This window comes from Equus caballus, chromosome 5 (assembly GCF_041296265.1).
Source record: "Equus caballus isolate H_3958 breed thoroughbred chromosome 5, TB-T2T, whole genome shotgun sequence".
In the NCBI taxonomy this organism is placed as follows: Eukaryota; Metazoa; Chordata; class Mammalia; order Perissodactyla; family Equidae; genus Equus; species Equus caballus.
The window spans coordinates 10442717-10468787 of NC_091688.1; the positions used below are offsets into that span (position 1 = coordinate 10442717).

Genomic DNA, 26071 nt, shown 5'->3' on the forward strand with positions numbered 1-26071 from the left:
AAGGTTTCCTAGCAACATATTGTTCTGGGAACCTGCTCTGTTTCCCTGAACAAGATGAAGTGAAACATCCTAGAATCTCAGCCAGATGGGAAAGGATTAGCTTATTGAGGATGTTCAATGTATTTTTTAAAATTTCACTTTGAAATGAATCTCTTAACATAAGTAGCAAGATTGACTTTTAAAAGGACACTGTTTTACGTGTTAAAAAAATGTCAATAATGGTTTGAAATTTAAAAATGTGGTTTTAGAAGAAATTCTCTAGGAACAAGCTTGCAATCTGTAATTCAGTCATTGATGAATGGATCCATTTTAGAACCATGTAGAAAGTACTTCAACACAGGACCTGATCTTCAGCCTGGTACCCATCAGTACTGGTATTCAGTTGCAAAAATATTGACATACTTCCCATCTTGTGGCTAATGGCTGCTGGAGTAGGCTCCCTTTTCACCGCACCTCCCACTTCTCCCCTTGACCCTAGCTCCTGGGGGTACATGTGAAACACCTGCTACTGCTTAAAACTCAGACTTCTTGCCTGTTTGCTTCGGCTCCAGGGCTGCTTCAGGGCTAGTGATTTGCCGCTTAATCTTGAGAGTCTGTTTTGGTTTTTGGAGTATGTGATTAATACATACAGAGAAAAGAAAACTAGAGGAAATTGAGGCCCCTATCAAATTCAAGAAAAATAATGTTCTTGCTGTCTTGTTAGCACCTGATCATGTATATTTTCCTGGTTGTTTATCTGGTGATCTTGAGGCGGCCTAGTTGGTAGGTGGTGCTTTCCTCTCTGTGGCACTCCAGTTGGTCACAGCATACTTTTGAAGGTCTCTGGAGACGGAGTAATAAAGGATTAGAATTTCTCATGACAATATTCAGCAGTGGTTTTGCAATTCAGTTACACCCTGGAAAATGTCCTTACTTCTTGTTTGACTGAGCAGACATACCCCCATCAGCCAGATGAATATTGTCATCATGTGTTCCTTGAAGGATTTACACTGTCTATCAGGTTTGGAGTGAGTTTGTGAAACTGTGGTGAGAAGCAGATAATTCTAGTACTTCACATGCTCCTGGATGGGGAGACCACAGTAGTTAGAATAAGATAGGGATGATACCTGGTGTCGGTGCTTTTTATTTAACAAGTTCTCTGGCCAGATCCCAGAGAATTGAACCTATCCTCTTTCTGGAAAAACACAGGGTAACTTTACAGTCATTCCGGGTGCTTTTCATTCTCTCTCACACACATATACCTGTTTTCTAAATGCCATGTTTTGAACTCAACAAGAAACAGTCTGCTGAGGGACTTGTATCGGCCAATTACTTTGGGTAGGTATCATAATGGATACTGAGGGGCATCAACGCATCATCCTTGCCCTCACTGAGTCCCCAAGAATTCAGAAAAATAACACATTATCTTTTTAAAAAACTGAATAAACTTTTTCTTTATTTCAAGTCGCTTACTTTAGGACCTAAACATTAAGGAATGATTTTGATATCTAAAGAAATTACATAATTTTAATTGTTCAAGAAAAGCCTAAAGTAGATTTAACCTGTTATATGGAACATAATAGATTATAATACATTACTTTTAGTGAATACTTTTTTAAAGAAAACAATTTGAAAAGTTTCCATGGACCACGAGTTATTTTAGATACTTTATCTGTGTTATATCATTTAATTCTCCTGACAACCATTATGAAGTAGAAATTTGTTTGCCTGCCATTTTACAGATGAAGAACCTCGGGCTAAGAGAGTTTAAATACCACCGTTAATAAAACAATAGGAGGCATTCAGAACTTGGTCCATCTAGGGCCAAATTCTATGATCTTTATACTGTGCAATGCTTATTTGTTTATTTTTAGAATTCTAAGATTCTTTAAGATTCTAGTCTTAAGAAAAGAGTAGAATACTGGCTTTTAAAGATGACATAATTTTAACAAGAAATAGATGCGTTGTTCAGATGATTTTCTGTTGTCTTATACACAATGATTCTATATTTCTTTAAATTTTCAGTGACAAGCTTTAGAATCTTCCTTCTCTCTAGTATATTAATTCCATTTGAAAAATTATTTTTTTGCTCAGTTTTTCTATTTATTGTTTTTTTATTGTATTTTATTTATTTTTATTTATTTATTTTTTTGAGGAATATTTAGCCCTTAGCTAACATCTGCTGCCAATTCTCCTCTTTTTTGCTGAGGAAGACTCGCCCTGAGCTAACATCTGTGCCCATCTTCCTCTACTTTATATGTGGGATGCCTGCCACAGCATGGCTTGAGAAGCGGTGTATAGGTCCACACCTGGGGTCCAAATTGGTGAACACTGGGCCGCCGGAGCGGAATGTGCAAACTTAACCACTGCGCCACCGGGGTGGCCCCTCAGTTTTTTATTTTTATAAAATAATAGTTTTCATTTTCAACATGGTAGAAGATCATGAGTGAATTTTACTTAAAGAAAAGTAGTTAACAGAAGTAACAGCACTGTTAAATACATTAACTAGAAAAAGGTATGACATATAAGCAATATTGTAGAAGAGAGATGGACAAACTGCAGCCTATTTTTGTAAATAAAGTTGTGTTGGAGTACAGCCACACTCATTTGTATAACCTATGGCAACTTTTAAGCAGTAATAACAGAGTGGAAGAGTTGCGACCTAGACCGTATGGCCCACAAAGCCTAAATATATGCTATCTGGACCTCTACAGAAAAAGTTTGCAGACCCCTGCTCTAGAATCTAGATTTTTTTGCTCCTTAACTTTGAATTGGATATGCTTCATTAAAATGCCGGGGACTTAGTTAGGAAACACATCAGAAAACATTTTCCTAAGTGATCTCCTTATCTAGCATTCTTTTCCTCTGATCCTTGCAGGTACCAACCAAGAAGCTGAAGAAATATGAGAAAGAATATCAGACAATGCGAGAGAGCCAGCTGCAGCAGGAAGACCCCATGGATAGATACAAGGTATGGGAGCCATGGGCCTCCTGTCAGAGCAAAGTGCCTTCTTTACCCTAAGCAGCAGCTGTGGCACGTTCAGTTCCCTCTGTTCCTTCTCTATTGACGTAGACACTCTGACCATGCTAAATGTCCAGGTATGTTTGCATTTCAGGAGACTCTTGAGTAGCCAACCATAATATTTCTTTTCTTTCAGTTTGTATATTTGTAGGTAACTCCACCTGTTGCATTTATACTGAGAATCTTCATAAGAAGCTGAGAGAAAGGGAAAAAGAAAGAAAGTGGCTATCAACTACTTTCAAAAATGAGGAAAAAAAGAAAATGGCAAAGTACTGTTTTAGCTGTGCACGGTCACATCCACAAAGACTTTTAGAAGGTGAACTGTTCCAAGGCTGGCACAAGAAAGTTTCAGACTTACCTCTGTCTGTGGCAAATGTTAAAAATACAAACTCATTTGGAAGGAGAAATAAAAACCACAAAGGCGTATCGAGCACAGTATTGGTGTTTGTTGCAACATTTATTTCCACAAACAAATTTACAAGTAACAGTGACATTTCACTACACTATGCAGTTTCAGAATCAAAATCATTTCAGTTTAATAGCTTAGTTAATTGTAGTGTTTCTAAAAATTGGGCCATTCACAAAGGTAGATCTCTTCAGTGGTAATTAGCAATACTGTTCCCATGATGCAATGTTGGGAAACACTGATTTTGAACTTATTTCTCCGAGTGAAATATTATCATCTCTCTTCCACGTGTTTTAATTCTTCAGATTCCTCCAGATGCATCGTGGTTCCCTGCCTGTCCACGTCAGTACATTAGGATAAGGGAATATTGTATTTTCACACTGAGCACCACCAATGCTAAAATATCCTGCCAGAAAAAGTTTTGGGGTGGGATTATTAATTAAATTACCCACAGTGGGATGACATCCACTTTTGTAACTAGAGTTGCCTTTGTGTGGTCAGAAGCTGGACATGAGCAGATACAGTCAGATGTACACCTTGTCTCTGTCGCTGAATTGAATAGCATGGAAGGGTCACAGAGGGGCATGGTGGAAGGAGTATATTGATTTTGTGGTTAGACCTGAGTTCAAATCCTAGCTTTCCAAAACAGGAGCACAGGATTTGGAATCCAGGCTGGGGATTTTACTCCCTGTGCCATTGCTCAGCATCTGGGACTAGGTGTTGGCCCTCTTCCTCATCTGTGAGACATTCACTGTATGCATTTCCTTGAGGGACTGTTGTAAAGGTGACGGATGTTGTATGTTAAGTACCAGCACATAGTTGGTGTTCAATAAATGGTTGTTGTTAGCCTTAGTAGGCCTACTGCCTCGAATTACCCAAATATTACTAAAATAGCCAGCCCCTCGCTTATCTTCCTTATATTTCTCCCAAGTATTGCTACCCAATAATCTGACATCAGTCTGTTTCTCTTCTTATTTATAGCTCTAGCTAAAGAACTGATAATAAAACCCCACATACTGTCAGGGTAAATAACTATTAACACATAGGCGCTCATAGAATAGGGTTTGAAGCTAGTTTCCCCACCACCACCTCTCAATAAAACCAATTTTAATATAGCTCATGTAGCATGCTGCTTTAGAAGGGCTTGAAGTAGTCATTATAAAATATTATTGAGGATCCAAAATGAAGCCCTCCCACTGCTTCTATCATTCTGACTTTCTTATTGCTGCCATCAGTATGAATAAAATCTGGGAAGAGTGCTTTAAAAGAGGAGAGAAATGAAAGACTAAAATAGTGTATTTAAAACATCAATCTGGGACTGAACTTGTTGTTGTTTCTTAAATCCTTTTTTAAAAGCAGAAATGTATAGATAAATAGTACAATGTATAGTATTTTTTAAAAAGCACTTATCGCACATAAGACTATGTGTACAATTTTTACTGAAAGATCAAAGTAGAATTAAACTTTTTTTCTTTTTTTGAAAACAGATGCTACTTTTGAGTGTTATAGCCTCTTCATATCTACATAGCTGATATCTACATATCAGATGCCCTCTATAGCTATTTCCTTTGTGTTATCATAATAGCCTCCCAATACATCATCTAACTAATATCTCTATACCCTTTTAATAATGTCTAGACATTTGTACTGGTGATATACTTGATAAAGTTATACTCCTCAAATTATAATTACAATTTCAAACAGTGGCAATTGACAGCATAGTTTTCAGCCATCAACAGATTTGTTCTTTCAGATATTCAATATCTAGTTTAAGAAGCTAATTATAATTATCTTAAAGTAGGAAACTGTCTTAGAAAATACCTTTTAGCATCTTCTAAATTTAATCCTGTCAAGAATAAGATCCATGGCCTGGGAATGAACACTTTATAATTAATAAACCTTGGACTGTGAACCTGGCTTTATAAATCCTTAAAAATAGCTTAGGAGGATCTTTGAGGACGTGAGTGAGAACTTAACCAGTTCACTAACACCCCCTCCTCAGCCTTTAGGATCCATACTGCTTAAAATGCTGTGTCTACACTGTAGCTTGCCTTATGGCAAGGAAGTTAGGAAAGTCAATTGAAAAAAAAAAGGCCCAGAAATGTCATACAATAAGATATTCTAAGAGATTTTTCAGTTTGATGCTATTTCTCTTTGGCGTGGTGGCATAAAAAAGGGCTATTGCAGGGAAGCCAGAGGTGGGGTTAAAGATCCAATAATGCAGAGGTAGTTCTCAGCAGTCATGTTCTGGCTGTATCTATCTAAACATTTTGTGTCTATTTTTATGACATACGCACATACCTACCTTCTCACATTGCTGCCATTATACTCACCTGTATCTAACACTTAAATCTCAACCACAAAGAAAGAGATGAAATGGTGTTAGTATAAATTTATATTTTAGAACCCTAAGCACAATGAAAATGTTCTGGAATTAGGTAGTGGTGATGGTTACACAACTTTGTGAGTAGACTAAAACCACTGAATGGCACATTTAAAAAAGATGAATACTGGGGCCGGCCCGGTGGTGCAGCGGTGAAGTGCGCACGTTCTGCTTCGGCGGCCCGGGGTTCGCCAGGTCGGATCCCAGGTGCGGACATGGCACCACTTGACACGCCATGCTGTGGTAGGCGTCCCACATATAAAGTAGAGGAAGATGGGCACGGATGTTAGCTCAGGGCCAGTCTTCCTCAACAAAAAGAGGATGATTGGCAGCAGTTAGCTCAGGGCTAATCTTCCTCAATAAGAAAAAAAGAAAACCATGAATATTATTGTATGTGATTTATATCTCACACACAAAAAAAAAATCCAAGCAAAATTGTTCCAAGAGGATTGGCATGCACCCTACCATCCTCCTTTCATAAAGCCCAAGTCACGCAAGAGGTACTTGTGCAGAAGCCAAACTCATGGGAGGGAGACCTTCCTGTCAGAACTGGAGCTAATTATTGACTATAGATCCTTTGTGTACCCATACTTATAGGGGAATGGCCAACATAAATAGGTGGTACATTCATTTTCACATATATATATATACACACACACACACACAGACATAAGCATATTCAAGTAGGTAATACACATGTACTCACACTGGCTATGCTACCTGGTTTTGGCATCGGTTGTATTTGAAACTCAGCAAGCTCTGGCATGACTGCTTACAGCCTTTGGTATACTCCTGTTTATCTACATGACTAGATTGCAAGAAATACCAAGGAAATTTTATTGGAAGAAGAATATAGAATATTTATTCTAAGCCTCTTTTATCGTCCTTCAGTTTTACCTGGCCAAATTTGTATAGTAGTATTTATTTACTCTTATATTTTGGTTTGTAAATTTATTTATTGATTTCAATGAAGTAAAATGCAGGATAAAGATTTGTTGGTAGAAATACATTATGTACATTTTCAGTTTCATACAAGTCCGCAGAAAACAAACATTCGTGCATATGTGTAGCTGCTTTCGTACATTTAAAAAATTAGCCAAGCACCTAATAAGCAGTTGCCAATTTCAGAAATTAAAATGTTACTTTCTATTTTAAAGAGATGAATTGTTTCCATTTGGGGAGAGTTAATATTCTAGTGATGTAATCTATCGATGGCACTTTTTTAAAGAACTGCAGTCTTCATTTGTCTCTAGAAGATGACGTGCTTCTCTTGTTTAATTAAAGGACTACTTGCACAAATGTAGGTTAAGCTTTAAAAAGCACAGCTAATTAATTAAATTCAGCGAATCTCCCAAAGCATAACGAAGGTTATGTTATTACCTGTCCAAGATGGGCAAATCCTAGAAAGACTCAAGAATGCTTAAACTCTCTTGGGTTTGGGACACAAAGAGTATTATAAATACTTAATTTCTAATTGTAGTATCTTATCCATGTTCAGTATAATTAAATTTACAATGTTTAACTTCCTTCTTGAGGTTAGACATAGTAATTTTTTTAATCAAAATGTAATTCAAGCAGAAAAAAGATGATTCCTCTAAGCCTACAAAGAGTTTTTCTTGCACATACTAATTTTCATAGAGCAGTTGTCCCTGCATGTAATTTAAGATTAAGCTGTTTAATTATATGTAGTAAAAACAATACAAGCAAAATATTTGAAGTAAAGCTTAATTGTACTTGTATTATTTGCCTTCCTTACATATCTAATAAAATAAATTAGAGTAATTATCACATTTTATTTTTAACTTGACACGTGAAGTTTAAGTTATGCTAACCTTCTTACCTGGAAAAAAAAATAATAAAAGGTTTCCCTTTTGTTACTGTGTTGGGCCCTTCCTTACTCAAACAACTCAAGATAAGTGAATCCATCTTTGAAAAATGTTTTTCTACCAGTGAAAATACATTTATATTTTATTATTTTTCCACATCACGAAGACTGTTGTTTGCTTTTGGAAATATTTTTGTTATGAAATAACGTGCTTTTAATGAATGGTGAGAGTCGAGAGGTTGGTTTCTACCTGCGTGTGATAACTTCATGGTAAACTTCAGAAGGCTGCTACTCTTCCTTTGCGAGCTTGGATCACCGATGAATTCATCGTTGTAGGACAATGGAAGATGCAAGCCTCAGCCCTCTTGAGGCCTGTTGAGCAACTTAGCTAAGAAGGAGCAGGTGGTGTCTGATGATGCTTGTCTGCCGATTGAGCTAGACTTTACACTGGAGCTGTAAATGTTATGTATATTAAGAATTTCTAAGTGTGTTTATTGATAATCTTCAGAATTAATTCTCCAAAAATTTCCTTCAATTTCTACTAAGTTTTATTTCCTTTAAAGTAATATTACTGAGAAAATGATGTCACACTCATACATTTCTACATCATCTGTAACCCATTTGCTTTTTCAAAATTTGATTTGTATGCTAGAGTAGAGTAGAGATCTGCAAATTGTGGGCCAAATCTAGCCCACTGCCTGTTTTTGTAAATAAAGTTTATTGGAACACAGCCACACCCATTTGTTTACTTATTGCCTGTGACTGCTTTTGCACAACCAATGACAGAGCTGAGTAGTCTCAACAAAGACCATATGGCCTGCAAGGCCTGAAATGTTTACTGTCTGGGCATTTTCATTAAAAGTTTGCTGACCCCTGTGCTAGAGTATAATCTAAGATTGCTTTTTAAGAGCTAAAAGAAATGCAGTCTGGTTTACCAACTGCCAGTTAGTTATCACTGACTAGATTTTGTTTTTAGTTTGACATTTAAAATTTTTAAATTTCCACTGGAAAGATAAAATTGGATATGTTGGGTAAAGGAAGAGCATCAAATGATTTCAAATATCCAGGTTTTCTTTCTCAAATCTTCATTTATAGACAATATCGACATTTAAACATTTCTTTGAATGTCAAAAAGCTGATAAAATTTGAATATGATGATTATCAACTCGTTTGAAAGAGGTATCCAAAAGAAAATATGTGAGAGTTGAGTGTTGTTGCTGATGAAATTGCACTGTATCTTTTAAGAAGACATTTTCTCCTGACCCCTAAATGTCTTTAAAAATGTGTGCCAAGAATTCGTTAGAGCAGCAGACAACACACCCAAAATACCGAGCTAGAGTTTCTAAAGCCGCCTGCTTCCCCATCATTTTTTCCTGAAAGGCTTAGTGTATTTTCTTTTGATTGCCAGTTCACATTTGTCTGTTTTCTCATCTTGGGAAAAATGACGTTCACCATCGCTCGCACTGCTTCACCCAAACTTCAGTCCCCAGACAGGGAGGAGACCTGGGATCGGTCCTTCTTTCACGTTCCCCTGCCCAGCAATTTCATCCTGTTGTCTGAAGATGAACTCTTTTGCAAGCTTTCCGACCTTGTCATAGAAGGAAGTTCCTTCCACCCAGCTTTAATAACACTGTATAAACAACTCACCGTAGTTGCAAACAGTTCCACATACAGCGTTTTCGTTAGTCATGCAAACTGCAAATAGCAGTGTGGAGAGGGAGGAGTTTAGTGTATCAGTCAGTCTTCCTGAGTTGAGACTTGCCCACTGGCTGCCTCAAGTATATTTTTTCCATCAAATGTTTGCAGTCATAGAGAGAACTTAGAGTTTATGACACTTTAAGGACAAACAAAATAGCATTAATAAGTGTCTGTTTTTGTTATTGCCATTTCCTAAATGTATTAGTAGGTGTGCAATTTCATTGGATATTCTTTTTTTTTTTTCAATTGTCTTTGTACCTATGATTGAAAACGGTAGTTGGTCTATGACTTTTGAGGAGGTAAGTTTTTTATCTATGTGTGTCTGTACTATCAGCGTCTGTCTTTCTGAAAAATGCAGTATCCTCCTCCCGAAAGTTACTAACCAAGCTTTCCCAGCTGCACGTCTCCTATGCAAGAGGGGAGGGAAGTAACGAGGAAAGTTGTCTGCTTTTTGTTCAAATGGTGTCAATTGTGTGAGATGGTGGATGTTTCAAACAGTGTGATGTGAGTTTTAAGGGTTATGTAAGCATGGTCTCCTGTAGTCTTTTCTGAAAGGCGAGGGAAGCGATTTGCCTGTTTTGTTTATGGGCTCTGAGCATTCAGCACATCTGCTTGTGCAGACGTACAGCATGTGAGTCTGGACTGACTGAACTTAACGGGGCTGGCTTCAGGTCTGTCTCAGTGGGCAGCCCTTGCCAACATTTCAAAATGAACCAAGCAAGGTTACTCCCTTTCCCAAGCCCAGCAAAGCTAAACTTTCTTCCCCATTCGAGCATAAAGGCAAACTTTTTCTTGAATCAGTCAGTTCTAAAAACAGTTTTGGCTCCTCAAGAAAGGCTGGAAAAGACAGCCAGGTAATGTCATCTCTCATTAACCCTTGGTGAGTGCGGGCAGGTTCTTCTTCATAGAAAATCCCCATCTCAGTAGCAGTGCCTCACTGTGGCACCCGGTAGCACCGGAGGACTCCCGAGGACCCCTCGCTGCCCTCGGGTTCATGCTTGGAGGACGATACTGCATTTTCGACCCCGTAGCTTGCTTTCCCACGTGTCTGTGAGTGCAGAGCAGGAGTCTCACTTCCACTGTGCTGCTTGCTTTGCAGACACCGAACTGAAGCTTCTTGCTAAAGCAAAAGCCAGTAGGCATGCCCCCTAGGCTATTCTGCTTGTAAGGGACCCTCAGACACTCATAATTTCTCCCAAATCTTTCCTGCTCCACCCCCCTATCCCCTGAGCTGTGTGTCTATAAGGAAGGGTTCAAGTTGCAATAGCATCGTAATGGGAAGTTACTAATCAGAATTTCAGCCGAGCTCACATCTCTTTCTTATATAATATAACCCATCAGACATTTATCTAATGAATAGTGAAGAGCTACCTGTTGTGTTTTTTAAATACTTTTAACAGAGTGCTTTTCCACGAGCATCATGTGACTTTATCTGGAGGTTACTTTAACTCGATTCTAAGCCTTTGTCACTGTAACCTGAAAAACTGGTAGCTGCAATATTTTCACTTGTGCCAAATTAATGTAAATAAATAGTTGAGGGAGCTTTTGTAGTCTGGAGTCCTGCAAGTACAATTTCAGTAGAAATAGGACATAACTCAGGAACAGGTATTGGAGTAGTCTTATCATGGTCTCTTTTGAAGAGATTTATCGAGAAATGAGAAAAATCTCTTCCCTATCTAGGCAGTCTGCATTGTGAAACAATGTGATGAAATTGTGCTGGCTATTGCTGCTTGTTCTTGGCAAGGAGGAAATTTTTTGGAAAAGTTTCTGGAACTTTTTTTTAGCCTAAGTTTTCAACAAGTATGTAAGTTGTTTGCACAAAAAGGGGTAATAGTAAGATATATCAGAATGAACGACTAATTCTCCAGCCCCTGCTAGAATTTGGATATTTCAGCAAAGATTGAAAGATTCAGCTGTAGGCACCGTGGCTTTTTTTTATATTTTAGTCTCCTTTTTTTTTTTTATGCTTCTGTGGGAGGCTGGAACTTCTGTGTATCAAGGGGACAGACAAAATTTGATGAGTACAGTTTGCTCCTACAAATATGTATGCTGTCTTTTCAGGAATCTCTTGGGAAAGAGTTCCTGGCAAGGTGGCACTTTTGAGGGGCTACAGTGTATACTGGCCACCAAGGACGATCCAGTATGGTTTCGTGTGGAATGTGAGCCTATAACAGGAGTGGACTTGAAAAAATTTCTTGTTTTGGCATTTTATCCTTTCCAATGGAATTGAAATTCTGAATTACTTTTTATTTTTTAAATGACTTCTTAGACTTTTTTAAATACATGTATTATATATTTATTGTAGAAATCTTGAAAACATTTTAAAAGCACAGACAACAATAAAAACCCACTACTCACAGTTAATGTTATTCATGTTGTTATGAAAATGAGATTTTCCAGTTACTTGTCTTTTTTTCTCTGTAAGGTAGCATAAGCATTTCTTCTGTCGTTAGAGATTTGTCATTTATATTTTAACACTGCATGGAATTCTATCATGAATTTGTTTAAAAGTACCTAAGTGATTTTGGTTTGTTTTTATCTTTTTTAGTAGATACCTTTTTCAAAAATGTTTCTCTAGCTCTCCCAGTCTACCTTTTCCAAAAGAAAAGACAGAAATGGACCCTGGTGGCTGGTTATAGTCAAAGTGCATGTTCGTCCATTAGCTTCCCGACTGGCCCTGGTTTTGGGTCCTTTGCCTCCATGAAAGCCTTAGGCTTTGCCCTTACCGCCTGCTTCTCAGTCCTTCTTTAAAAAAAAAGAAGAAAAAATTCACTTCACCCCTCCCACCGTGTTATAATACACCGTCTTCCGGGGCATACGTTTGTCGTCTGGTCGTGCAACACTGCTTTGTCTGAGTTTTTGCCACCCTTGCATAAAGACTATTAGGAGTATGAATCTGAAAAACAGGAAGGTCTCATCACATTGATGTCTTTCCTGTCAGCTTCTTTTGAATCTCCTGTAACTATTAACAGTAGCAAAGAAAGCACTTTTGATACTTTCGAATGGAAGACACCAAATTGCTATTCTGACAATAGATGTGAATGTGCACAGTTTGTAATGGCTAGCTAAGGGGAGACCTTACTTCATAGGAATTAGTGACTTGGTTCTTTGAAACTTTGTTTCAGATTTTTCCTGGAAATTCAAGGGGAAAAAAAACTCATTAATGTATTTTACCCAGAATCTTTTAATCTTAAGTTTAAAAAAAAACCAAACATACGTTTAGAGACATTATCATCAGGACCATTGTCCTTACTAACACAAAAATTGGTGTTCAGAAAAGTAAATATGTTCCTACCCAAAAAATGAAAATGTCAGTTGATAGCAAAGTCTTGAACCCATGTATACTGATTCTTGATTTAGGGCTCTTTAATATACTCAAATAATTTAAAGATATTGGGAAAACAATTTGAAGAAATGTCTAGTGTTTTCCCCCCATTTCATCCCTGCCGTGTCTTGCAGTTTCCTTTGAGGTCAAGGGTGGGATTATTGTGCATGTTTCAAACAAAGAATTGCCTGTGTCTGTGTTTTAGGTCTGTATGAAAACCTCACAGGATTGGGGGTATGTTTGGAAATTTTGCTCTTTGTGGCCCAGTTGTTAAAATGAAGTCTTGTCTGGAGGGTGGAAGGGACAGTTGTAAGTTTCACGGGGTGGAGTACCGCATCCGCACTGCCAGCTTAACTCACCGTTGTTTCCAGACAGCAGTCCTGCCTTCCTGTGCCACTTGCACCTTCTCCTTTTTACACCTTCAAAAGTTCACTTTGTTGTTGTTGCTTGTTTCTCCTCACCAATTCTGTTTGTTTTGTTAGTCCATCCACGCACTAATGCCAGCTTCTGGCTGTTGATCTTTTTCTGCAGAGGGAGAACCGGAGATTACAGGAGGCCAGCATGAGGTTGGAACAAGAGAATGATGACCTTGCCCATGAACTTGTAACCAGCAAAATTGCTCTACGGAATGACTTGGATCAGGTAAACTTGATAGGACTGTGATGGCCTCTTCAAGGGCAAGGACCAAGCTGCTTTCACTGCAGTCCCCCTGGGGCTTGCTCTGTACTTGACTCTGAGTGAACTTCTGGATGGATGAACGGATGGGTGGCAGGTGGGAGGGGACTGTTCTTGCAAATTGGAGAGGGGAGAAAACAGAAGCCTTTGAGACAAGTGTGGGTCATTTCCAAACAGCACGTGTGACATTCTTCCTTTTATACCTCTAAACTTCTCTGGTGTCTCTTCTCTTAATCTGTATTTTCCCAAACCAAGGGCTGCCAGCATAATTACTTGAGAATATCAGTCGTCAAAAGTATACCACTACCCCTCTAACAGTGGTAGGCACTTATACTTTTTGTTCCAAAAAGTATTTGCGTCTACAATAAATGTGAAGATTTTATATGAAGTATGTACATTAGGATACGTATATTGTTGAGGTGACGGGCATCCTAGTGGCTAAGAGCCAAGACAGCCTGCATGTGAATCCTGGCATGGCCACTCACTAACCCTGTGACCCTGGGCAGTTCTTAACCTGCCTGTAGGTGTGAAACAGTTTTTACCTCCTAGGGATGATGTGAGAGTTAAATAACATACAGCACTACAATTGTATGTGTTCAATAAACCTTAGCTATTGCTAGGAAGACCTTAAATTGTTTAATTTCCCTCCTTCTTTCCAAGAGTACTGATAGCCTGAGGACTTCCTGTTTTCTATTGCTGGTGTCTTTGGAGATAATTGGCAGTGTGGAGAGAGTCTTGTGCAGATTTAAAATTGTCACTCTATTTTCTGACTTTTAAAAAGTGAATATTCCCAACAAATGGTTCAGTGTCGGAAAAATTGAGACAGACTGTTGAATCTGTGCTCTAACTATGCATTGACAATATTTAAAATACAAATGCATTAATATAAATGATTGAATGTTTAAAATTGAAGGAATTTTTTAAATGTTTAAAGATAATCCCTGCCACAGCTCCTTTTTCCCATATAAACAGCTAATTTTGCAGCTCAAAAGTTTTGACCACATGGGGCTGGCCCAGTGGCATAGCGGTTAAATTCACTCACTCCACTTTGGTGGCCTGGGGTTCATAGGTTTGGATCCCAGGCACAGACCTACACACCACTCACCAAGCCATGCTGTGGCAGCATCCCACATACAAAATAGAGGAAGATTGGCAACAGATGTTAGCTAGGGCCAATCCTCCTCACCAAAAAAAAAGTTTTAATCACAGTAACATAGGAGATCACTGTTAAGGAAAATCGTGCTAAAGGGGGAGAGGAGGAAACTGAAGGAGTCAACACTAAATGGAGTTTGAAAATAAAACAAAAACTCTGCAGCTTGGGACACAGGATGTGAAAGGTAGAAAAAGCAGCCCAGTTGGGCAGAGGGGTGGGGTAGGGGGTGGCCCTTTTAACCACAAACCCCACTCAGGCAGCCTATTTGGGAGTTGTTAGAGGCAGTATGAAAAACTTGTGACTCAGAGAGTCAGAGCCACACCCAGCCTAAACTCAGCTCTTGTACATTTTTGTATTAATGAGACTATACTGATGAGTCATTATTATCCTGAAATTCTTGGTTCCTTATTAGCTTTCCAGACGGCCTTGACTCTGCCATTTTGAATCTTTTATCCATTGGTAGTTTTCTTAAGATGGCAAACTAAATGAAAAAGTTTTAAGCAGTTGGACTTGGTAGGGATGCAGTGAAATAAGCTGGAAGGGTTGTAAATTGAAAGTTCTGTGGGAAACGTATTCGGTAATATATATCAAGCCTTTAAGAGGTCTAAAAAATAAAATTAAACATTTGCTGAGTACCTACTATACACCAAGCACAATATTTAGCAATTTTTAAGCTTTATCTCATTTAATCTTCCTAATGACTCCATTAAGCAGGTATTATTTTAATCCTCCATTTTATAAATGAGAAAACTGACATATATATTGTCTGACTTGGAAAGCTATCCTAAAAAAATAGAGATTTGGTCAAAAATATATATACAAGGTTGTTTACTGCAGTGTACTAAAAAATAGAAATGTGATGTATGTGTCCAATAGAAGGGGAGAATGAAAGTGTACTGTAAAATGTCCTTTTGGAATAGTTTTTAAAAACAAAGGGAAGATAATGATATAATAATTTTTTTAAACAGTAAGTTTATCTGTATATAATGTTTGTGTCTAAGCTGCAAGGGATATGGCTGGCCTAGGGCCATCATGTAGGAAGGGAGGCTAGACTATACCTCCACAGGAAAAAAGCCACCAGGAAATACATCAAAATGTTACTACTAGATGTCTCTGGGTGATAAGTATAAATCTAATTTTTATATTCATCTTTATACTTTTAATTTTTTCAATTATTTATCTTTTATAAGAAGACTTTTAATAACTACCCTTGGTTAAGTAATAATGTGCATTATAGCTTTTTAATAATCAGCGAAAATATATTATTTTTTATTATTATTATTTTTTTAATAAAGATTTTCTTTTTTTCCTTTTTTCTCCCCAAAGCCCCCCAGTACATAGTTGTATATTCTTCGTTGCGGGTCCTTCTAGTTGTGGCATGTGGGACGCTGCCTCAGCGTGGTTTGATGAGCAGTGGCATGTCCGCGCCCAGGCTTCGAACCAACGAAACCCTGGACTGCCTGCAGCGGAGCACACAAACTTAACCACTTGGCCACAGGGCCAGCCCCCAAAAATATATTATTTAAAAAAATTGTTTCACCACCAAGAAAATCCATTTAGTGGGTCAGTCTGGAATGACTGCTCCAAGGGTACTCCTGAGATAATGTATTTTTGAGTCTCTGGCTACCTCATGTGGATGCTAAATTAGTCCCTGAAGAAAAGATTCCTTCATTCTTTCTTTTATTCCTTCTCTCTCTTATTTCCTCCCTTCCTACCTCTCTGTCTCTTTTTTAAAAAGTAAATAAGACCTGGCCCCTGCCTTTTGAAGCCTATTATGGAGAAGAAAGAATAAAAATTGCTATTTCATGCAATTCATGCTATTTCATCCTCCTAACATCTGATTTTGCACTTTCTGCCTGAGTGGGGCTTATTTGCACATCAAAACGCTGGCCCTGCAGTTTCGCTGTCTTGCCCTTTGGGCTCGGTGACGGGCGTTAGCCTGCCAGTGGAAGTGCTGGTTTGCCTGCCTTCGCCTAGTGTGCCCAGTACTTTTCCATTCCTATTTTATCAAAATCAGATCTTTTAATTAAAATAGCAGAACTTTGGCAAACATTAAACAAACCTGAAAGCAGATTGTATTTGAGACAATATGTGAAGAAAACAAACAATAATTTTATGCAGTTAGGTACTTTTAAAAAATATTCCTTACCCTGTCATTTTGGTGCTGGCTTCAGGCTTCCTGGGCATCAAAGTCTCTTAAGTTTTCTCTCTGACAGACCCATCTCTTTTAACAACTCGCCCTCCCTCAGACTCCTTAAATAAGGACTTCTCAGTGATTAGAAATGAAAAAAGATACAACATCTCCATTTCAGTTTCTGTTGCTACCTGCTTTCAGGCCCTTCCTGTCCTTTCTTGTTCCCATGGAACAGAAGGAAGAAACACAACCAGTACTTTCCCACTGAAGCCTGTGCCTACCTCCCTTCTAACCACAGCAAGTTCTGTGTGGGACCAGAAGCTACATGTAGTATGTGGCAGATTCTTTTGTTTTAAATTGAACAACTGGCTTGGCTAGTTCTTTCTGGAATGTCCTCATCCATGATGTTAGAGCTGAGCCTTTTGATCAGGTTATAGGTCAGTTCATGATTAAATCACACATCGCGGTGCTTGTTTCTCTCATGTAAATGTCAGAGAAGCATTCAATAGGAATTAGAAGTTGCAGCATCAGTAAGGTATTATAAGATGTTGGTAAGTGATTAGAAGACTAGAATGACAGTGGTTCACTCAGTCTTATCAAATCGTGGTGAAGGTTTTATAATTTGGGTTCAAAGATAGAATTTGAGTATCTGTCTTTATTGTTACGTTCCTAGAGATTCATTTGACATCAAAGATGATTTCTACTTAAGTGAGGTATAGAGGTTGGCTATACAAAGACCCAGAAGACCATTTTTAGAGGGAGAACCAAGTTGTTTCAGATCTGGTCCTGTTGTGGTGAGCAGAAGAATCACTCCCATTTCACTGTATCACATGGAGGAGAAACTTTGGCTGAAGCTCCTTGGAAAACTCTGGAACTCCTCCCGTGAAGGAGCCACAGCAGTTTCTGCAGATGTCAGATCTGATAACAGCAGAGATAGAGGGAGCTTGCCTCGCCTTGGCCTAGTGAAGAATGTGCAGCAGAAATGTGTAAATAAAAATAATAGGTCTTCTCATCATAAATATTTAGATGTTTATTAAAAATTTCCTCAGAGAAGTACTTTTTTATTTTACCTTTCCTCACAGACATTTCCTAAACAATAAAATGTCTAGATACACTGCAGAATTTAAGAAACTTGTTACTGAATGTCAGGATAGCATTGACTATTCAGAAGTTTACAAAAGGCTAAAATTTTGGGTGTATCTCTCTCTAAGAAGCCTAACTTAGAAAACACTTATTTCAGAGTGTCGTGATGTATATTCTAAAGGGGCTCTTCTCTTCACCAAATGGAGGTTTCTGAGGGTACTGTAAGGGGAGGTTACATTGCAGGCTCCTTTATTGGCAGGGCTGCCACCCGGATATGCCAGGGTAGGCCTTGAACAGGGGGCTGCAGTGGCAGGGAGGTGGGTTTGGTTAGAGTTTCAAGAACACTACAGTGATCAGCACAGCTGCCCTTGGTTCGCCACTCTGTGACCCTCCGTCAGAGACTCTGCAGAGGGTCGTCCTGCTTGGTGGGGAACCTCAGTCGTCTGGCGTGAGCTCTAGGATCCCCAATTTCCATACTTAACACCAGGCATCTTATAATTTATGAAAACTTAGCTTGCAACGTAAATGTTGCATTTTTTGAGGCCCACCTCTAATTTTAGGATATTCTTTTGCTGTATCGATTTCCCCCCTAAAATCTAATGTATCAGAACAAATTTTAGAGTCTTTAAAAGGGACCTTTTCACTTTAACTACCCAACAGTTCCAGATCAACTGAAAACAGAGCTATAACCACTGGGATATGGGGTGTCAGGAACCGTAAGGCAGTGCGAACAGAGAGGCTGCAATGCAGTTCCTCTGCCAGGACAGAGCAGACTGTGCTGCTGGCCATCTGGACACGTGGGAGATATGGCAAAACACAGACAGAGGCCACCTGGCCAGTTTGCGTGATGACTTGGATAACGTTTCACTGCTGTCAGCCAGGGGTAGCTTCTTCAAATAGCTGCCTCTCCTCTACGTCTGTGGTTTTCTCTGCTGAACTCATCCAGTGGCCCTCTGCCACGTCCACTCCACACAGTCCACTTCTGCAGTGCCTTAGAGAGCCACATGCGTTCGTGCATCACATACTGTGGAGTACCTGCTCTGGACCTGGTACTGGGCTAGGTGCTGGGGATATGGTGACGAGCAAAAGAGAAACAGTTCCTGCCTCCCAGAGCTTAAAGTCTAGTGGGCAAGAAACATAAATCACACATGTAATTTGTTACTACAGATTGTACTTTAAGTACTGTCAAGGGAAATATGAGAGAGTTAAACAGAGGAACTGATTGAGATGAGGGTGTGTGGGACGGGGTTCAGGCCACGCTTCCCAGCAGATGTAAACTTGAGCTGAGACCTAAAGGGTGAAGTAAGTGCCCTAAAGTGTAAAATAGACACTTGTTTACGAAGTTAAATAGACACACAGTGCTTTCGTAGTTAATTTTGGCTCTGTATCCAAGACCAGAGTATGGTCTCTGAGCTTTTCTTGGCCATTCTAGAAAAATTGTCTTTTCCGTCTGGATTCCTGGTCTCTACATCAGTTTCCTTCAGGGCTATCGCTGTCATGGGTTTTTGGTCTTAATTTCTCCTGACTAGACTCACTGTCCTGTGTGAGTAGCCTGATGGGCCAGTTTACCTGAGCTGGTCTTTGAATTTTCTCACTTAACTGTTATCCATGGATCAGCCCGTCGGCTCATCCTCTCTGAATCCACTCCCTTGCTTCTCCAGCTAGAAGCTTCTCTGTGAGGCTCCACCCCTCACGCAATCCATCCACACAGTCTCAGAGTGAGTGCTGTTGTGACAAGCATGGAGACAACAAAAACAAACACATAGATACAGAAAATAGATTGGTAGTTACCAGAGGGGAAGGGAGTGATGGAAGGACGAAAGGGGTAAAGGGGCACATGTATACAGTGATGGATGGAAGCTAGACTTTTGGTGGTAAACACGATATGGTCTATATAGAAGCAGAAATATAATAATGTACACCTGAAATTGATATAATATTATAAACCAATGTGACCCCAATAAAAATAAATAAATAAAGCATTGAGCAAGAGCATGGGCTTTGATGCCATTCAAAATCTGAATCCAGATCATGGCTGTGACATTAGAGGTGTGTCCCAGTCAGGTCATTTGATCTCTCCAAACCTCACTGTCATTATCTGAAATAATTATTCTCATGAGGATCAGAGATAATATGAGCCAGAAATATGATAATATTTCACTTGCACTCAGTGACAGCAGCCACCCTCTGGGTGAGCTCGGAGGGGAAAGAATGGCTTGCAGCAATGTTGGAAGAAGAATCAGTGGAGACTGGAGAAAGTACACAGACTTTCTTCACCTTCTGTGTGACTGTGATGCGCTCTGATTTGCAGGCAGAAGACAAGGCAGACGTGTTGAATAAGGAGCTCCTCTTGACCAAACAGAAGCTGGTGGAGACTGAAGAAGAGAAGAGGAAGCAAGAGGAAGAGACTGCTCAGGTAAAAGGCGTGGGCCGGCTTCCCTTTACACGGGGATGTTGGTATGTGGAGTTGATTAATACTATAAACAAGAAGTAACATTAAATTTATTTTAGATCAAGAGCACTGTTGAAACAGTGCATGTGAGTAGCATCGAGGCTCGACATTTCTTTTGAAGGGTGTTAGAAGAGGAGGCACATTTCCACCCTTGAACAGCTTTTAGGAATTTGCCTTTACTGAGATGTCTAGCAAGAGTGTTAAGTTTTCTCTAAGTTTAGTAACTTGGAATCATGATCCAAGAGCTCTGACAAATCTGCAAATTTCGTGTTGTATCTCCAAGATAATTGACTTCTCTGAAGTAGTTTATGAGGATTGTTAACCTGAAGGCCTGCAGAGATCTCTGCTGGGAGTTGCCTCAGTCAGTCACGCTTAATTTTCCTGATTCACGCCTTAGAAGAGGGAGCACCAGTGTTCCTGGCGGAACCTTATTCCCTGGGGGAGTGAAAAGAAACCCTTTAGGAATCGGCCTTGAAGTTAGCACTTTACCATCTTCAGGTGAGTTGCGAGGCCAATCACCGGAAGACACCACCTTTGCAAAGGATCCAGATAGGTCATAGGAGGGGCCTCTTGCCCCAGGAGTCAGAGCTTCCCACTTCCCTAAGGAAGAGCAGAGTGTTTCACCGTGTTCTCCATCCCTGTCCGTCCCAGCCAGTTAGGATTAACTCGTTTATTTTAATGAGTTTTATTCTGAGACATGGATAATGCTAAATGTAAAACAGACCGCAAAGCATTTCAAAAACCTACATCCAAGCAACCAGAAAAAGTTCTGGTAAAGTTACTCATGAAGGGATGTATTGTTTATAAAAAGTCTTCCATGTTTTGGGGTTGTTTTTTTTTTTTTTTGAAAATGATGAAATGAGTCTTGAACAATTACTATGGACCAAGATTTTTTTTATGTTCTCAAAATTTTTCAGGGGCTGATTATCCAGTTTGATCTAGGCCTTTTGATGGGTTCTGTTTTTCCCTTTACCTCCTGCCTTTTTTAGGCCCACTTCAGTACTTTACATAAAGAATGAAGCTATTAGCAAATGTATTTAATCCATGTTTCTTCCCTTCGTGTGTGTATGTGTGTGTGTGTGTCCTGTTTTCATTGTTATAGTACTCTTGTGAGATCCAGATTATTCTCCTCATTTGTCAGATGAGGAAGCTGTGGCTTAGAGAGATGAACACTTGTTCAAAGCCTCAAAGTTCAAAGCAATGGGGCCTTATTGCAGATGGGGAGAAGGGTATGGTTTCTGTCCTTAACTTATGCAAGATAGAGAATAGAGGCTAATAGGAACAACTATGGTTTCTGTCCTTAACTTATGCAAGATAGAGAATAGAGGCTAATAGGAACAACTAGATTTGAATCAGTATAACCTAGAAATTGCTTTTAGAATTTTAGAATTTACCAACTATAAAGAAATTTAGAAATCTTCTAAAGGTAAGTCCAATTACAAATTGCAATAATTTGTGAATTTGCAAGTAAAGAGTATATCCCATTTATGATTTGAGATGTGCAATGCAGAATTCATCTGTTTTTTTCTGACTAAGTACTTAAAGATTAACCAGAATTGTTTTTTATCTGTTTGGTCAACAACTTGGAAGAATTGAATTTTTTTCCTTTTTATCTGGTGGCAGCTGAGCTTTTTCATTTCCTTACCCTTCCACTATACCTAGAATTCTAGAGCTGCTGGGCTACAAAAATAACTGTGGTTTTAAGTTTAGCATTCATAATTTAGTATTTCTGTGACTGTCACAAGTCGCATTATGTGTCACTTTAGCTTCTTCTAAACGTTTCCTTAGTTCCCGAATCCCTTGCCTCAATTCTTATCTTCCTCCATCCTTTTCTGACTCCAGTTCCAAAACCCCATGTTCCTCCCTCCAGAGAGGCAGCAGCATTGATTGTGGGGGACTGTGAGGAGGAAGGCCTGAATGTTCTTTCAGTAATTACTTTATAGCATCAAGAATACATGCAATGTTACCTGGGTGTTTGTTTTAGACCCTCATAAGGATAAAGATAGCTTCTGATTTGACGCTTATTTAACAATATATTCATAAAGCAAGTTGTGAGCGTAAGCAATTTTATAATAGGATTGCTCATATGTCTTATATATTACATGAAAGAAGGTAAGATTTCTGTGTCTCTGGAGATGATTAGGTTTTCAAATGATCAAGATGCAACTTTAGTAAGGAAAATTTATGTAGTTATCGTGTTAACCTTGTTGACTGTGGCTCAGGCAGACTTGAATATAGATGTTTGTGGCAATTTAGTAAGATTTTGACTGAATCTTGATGTTCTCATTCTCACTCTTTCTAGCTGAAAGAAGTCTTCAGGAAACAGCTAGAGAAGGCGGAATATGAAATAAAGAAGACGACAGCTATCATTGCCGAGTATAAACAGGTAATGTGCCACTGTGGTTTTTGTTGCTGTAAAAGTAATTATTTCTGTTGTTTTTCTTTGGGAAAAAGACATTTTTGTTTTTCGAGTGTCCAGAACAATGACTGCATTGCATTCATTAGATTTGATGGCTTACTTTCTCATCTGAAATGGGCAGTAGTGGACATGTTTGCTGACGATGTGCAAGGTTTAATTGAGCAGAACAGTCTGTTGGTTGTTCATGGTGTTTGGTAGTTTTAGAGAAAGAGGAACCCTTGTTGTTACCATTGGGACCCTGTCTCTGCCCTTCTCAGAAGCTGATTGCCAGTAAACCACACTAGTGATATCTACCTCTTTGCCGAGGACTAACATTTAGTGACTGTATTAAATGGCAATAGCTAGGGGATCAGTGTGTCCTTTGCTGTCACACTACAGAAGGTGGGAGCTCTTTTTCCCCCATGGCCATGTGGCTTTACCCAGTGCATGCCAGTGCTAGCAGGAAACTTCCTGTTGTGAACGTTAAAATGATCTTTTAATGGAGGGCTGCTCTCCTGGAGGATGTTTCTCACCTCCTCACCAGCGTGGTCCCAGAAAGCCCTCATTCCAGCTCCAGTCGTGTCTTCCTGTCCCTGCTGGTCATGCTGGGTAATGGCAAGGACTTCTCTCACTGCTGAGAGGTCCTGAATGGTCTGTTCAAGTTCCATGTTCCAGAATTAATTAAGGCACCATACGCCACCTGCTTATCCAAGAATTTCCCTGGGGTCTCCCGCTTCATTTAGTTGTTAGAAGTCTGATGCTTACTTTTTCTTTTTAAACGTGTTTTTCTCCTTGTAAATGAAATTTATGTTCCTCGTGGAAAATTAGGAAAGTGCAGAAAAGCACAAAGAAAACAAAAGCCCCTTAATCTTGTCAACTAGAAATAATCACTGTAATATACTGCATATGCATTGTTGCTCTATAAATAAAAATGTAATTAAATTGTTCCTGCTTTTTTTTGGAACTAGTTCACTTCGTATATTATGAACATCTTTCCATCAGGATTCCTCCCCTTCATGGAAGATTTTCTTAGAAAGAAGGCTTCAGAGCTGACTGACTCTCTTTTATGAACATCAGCATATGTTTATTTAATGCCTGCTCCATGTGACACTTGACACTTTGGAGGAATAAAAGATGATTAATTCAATTTCTCTCCTCCAGAAGCTGATCTTATAATGGAGAGATAATATCTGTGTATAAATAAGAGGACAGGGAACTTATTACTTATGGGAAGTGAGGAAACCCTTCCTGGAGAAGGGGTGATTTGAGCTTGCTCCACAGGCTCGGTGAGATTTGGGTATGTGGAGATGGGGAAGGGGAAGATGGAAACAGTGGAACGGGGGAACAGCATGTGCAAAGGGATGGAGGTACAAGAGTGAACAGAGATAGTTTTGTTTGGCAAGAGTTTCGAGTATAGCAGAGAAGCAAAGGTGAGCCAGGGCCCAGTTCAAGGAAGGTCTTCAGGCATAGGCTGAGGAGTTTAGGTTTCAGGCCGTTTGTAGTGGGGATGTTTGAACAAGAAAGTGCCGTGAACAGGGACATATCATTGGCACTACCCTATCCCAGTGAGAAATGTGGAACCAAGTGGAGAGATCCACAGGCAAAGACACAGGCCAGTAAGAGGCTAACAGCAAAGTCCAGGTGAGAAAAAAGAGGGCCCCGAACTGAAGTAAATAGTAATGAAAATGGAGACGAGGGAGACATAGAAGACAGTCATTTTTTCTAGACAAGGGAAAACATTGAAAGCACTCTTGAGATTCTGAATTTGAGTAACTAGGAGAAGGGGTGGGTAGACATTAATCATATGCCGTGGAACTTAGCATCACTGCAAATGCTTTTTCATCACCACATTAGGCCATGGGCCCATATGCAGCACTCGTCAGATCTTTGGGACTATTCTTGAATATTATCTGGCAAGCACTTTAAGTAATGTAAAAGGCAACGGACCCATCTGTTTGAAGATAATTAGGACATAAAACAACATAATCTAAATGCATTGTCTAGTTGGAATTGGCTATTATTGGCTATATTTCAGAGTGTTTTGGTTTATTTAAAAGAGTATGTGATTTGCCAAAATTACTAGGAAGATCACTTCTTTTTAACTTCAGCCGGTACAATCCTACTCATTGTTTCCAGGCTGCAATCTGGAGAAACTGGAGACTGAACTCAACAAGCAGGCCCTGGTCTCTAGAACTATTTTGGAGTAGACTGGGATTTTTTTTATGTTGTTTTGGTAATAGACGTAGACCTTTTATGTTTTTAGTATAAATTACACTTTAAAATTTGACATCCTCTAACTTTTTTATTCAATTTTTTAAAAATAAAGATTCTTGGGGCTGGCCCCGTGGTCGAGTGGTTGAGTTCGCACGCTCCGCTGCAGGCGGCCCAGTGTTTCGTTGGTTCGAATCCTGGGCGCGGACATGGCGCTGCTCATCAAACCACGCTGAGGTGGCGTCCCACATGCCACAACTAGGAGGACCCACAACAAAGAATATACAACTATGTACGGGGGGCTTTGGGGAGAAAAAGGAAAAAAATAAAATCTTTAAAAATAAATAAATAAATAAAAGATTCTTATTTCATTGAAGTTAAACAAGAGTTGAACTTCCCAGTATTTTTTTTTTTTTTTTTGGCTTTGAAAGCATTTATTTCTACCTGTTCCTAGTACTTGTTAGCACCTTATTTCAGTAATAATGAGATTTTATTTAATGAGCACTTACTGTCAGCCAGATGCTATATTAAACCCTTCACATACATTTTCTTCCATTGATTATCACAGCACAGCACTTTTCAGTCATGAGGAAACTGAGGCTTAGAAAGATTAGTGAATTTGCCCAAGGACACAATGCTAGAAGGTAGTAAAGTTGGACTTCCAGGCTTTTCATTTTATGCTATGTTGCCAAACCACTTGGTAAGAGTTTTAGTCTGTATTATTTTCTGGTCATTTTAACTTTGTGTTATCACTCTGCCACTTCATAAGCAAACTTTTGTAGTTGAAGACAGAGACTCTTCTGTGGCTGTAGACAGAAGACATTTCTGGTTCAAAGTTCTTTTCATCAGATTCCCGCATAGTACCTTGCACAAAGTAGATACTCAGCAAAGATTCTATAGATAGATTCCAAAGTGAGGACAGGAATTCACTGGAACCTGTCACGAAGGCTGGTGAGAGAAAGTAATCAAATCTACCCCGTGTGTTTTTTCTACTAATGAAGATAGATGTGCTTTACACATGGAACACTTTTGGGCTTTCTCCTGCTCATTGCAGAAACGACTGGCATATGCAGTGCTACTCATTTACAGAATTTCTTCTAGCATCAGAGATGCTAGAGTAATATATGAGTTGATAAACAGTTGTGTGCACATGCTGCAAGAGTCTTTATATTTTCTAGTAAAGAAACTCTTTTCTTTCCCTTAGATCTGTTCGCAGTTAAGTACCAGACTGGAGAAACAGCAAGCAGCCAGCAAGGAGGAGCTGGAAGTGGTAAAGGTGAGGAAGAGTGAAAGAGCTCTGTGATATGGTTTCTTCCACATTCACATA

General features: G+C 39.2%; 1 protein-coding gene across 20 annotated transcripts in view; it reads left to right on the forward strand.

Annotated features, from left to right (window-relative positions):
• The window catches only part of RABGAP1L (RAB GTPase activating protein 1 like), a 674786-nt gene that overhangs the window by 638045 nt on the left and 10670 nt on the right, over positions 1 to 26071 (forward strand). For 9 of the 20 annotated variants that reach the window (XM_070266397.1, XM_005609684.4, XM_005609683.4 and 6 more), the window contains 5 exons: positions 2858 to 2950; positions 13170 to 13280; positions 19995 to 20099; positions 22438 to 22521; positions 25949 to 26020. In XM_070266397.1, coding sequence (XP_070122498.1) covers positions 2858 to 2950; positions 13170 to 13280; positions 19995 to 20099; positions 22438 to 22521; positions 25949 to 26020 — 465 coding nt within the window. 20 annotated transcript variants of the gene reach the window in all.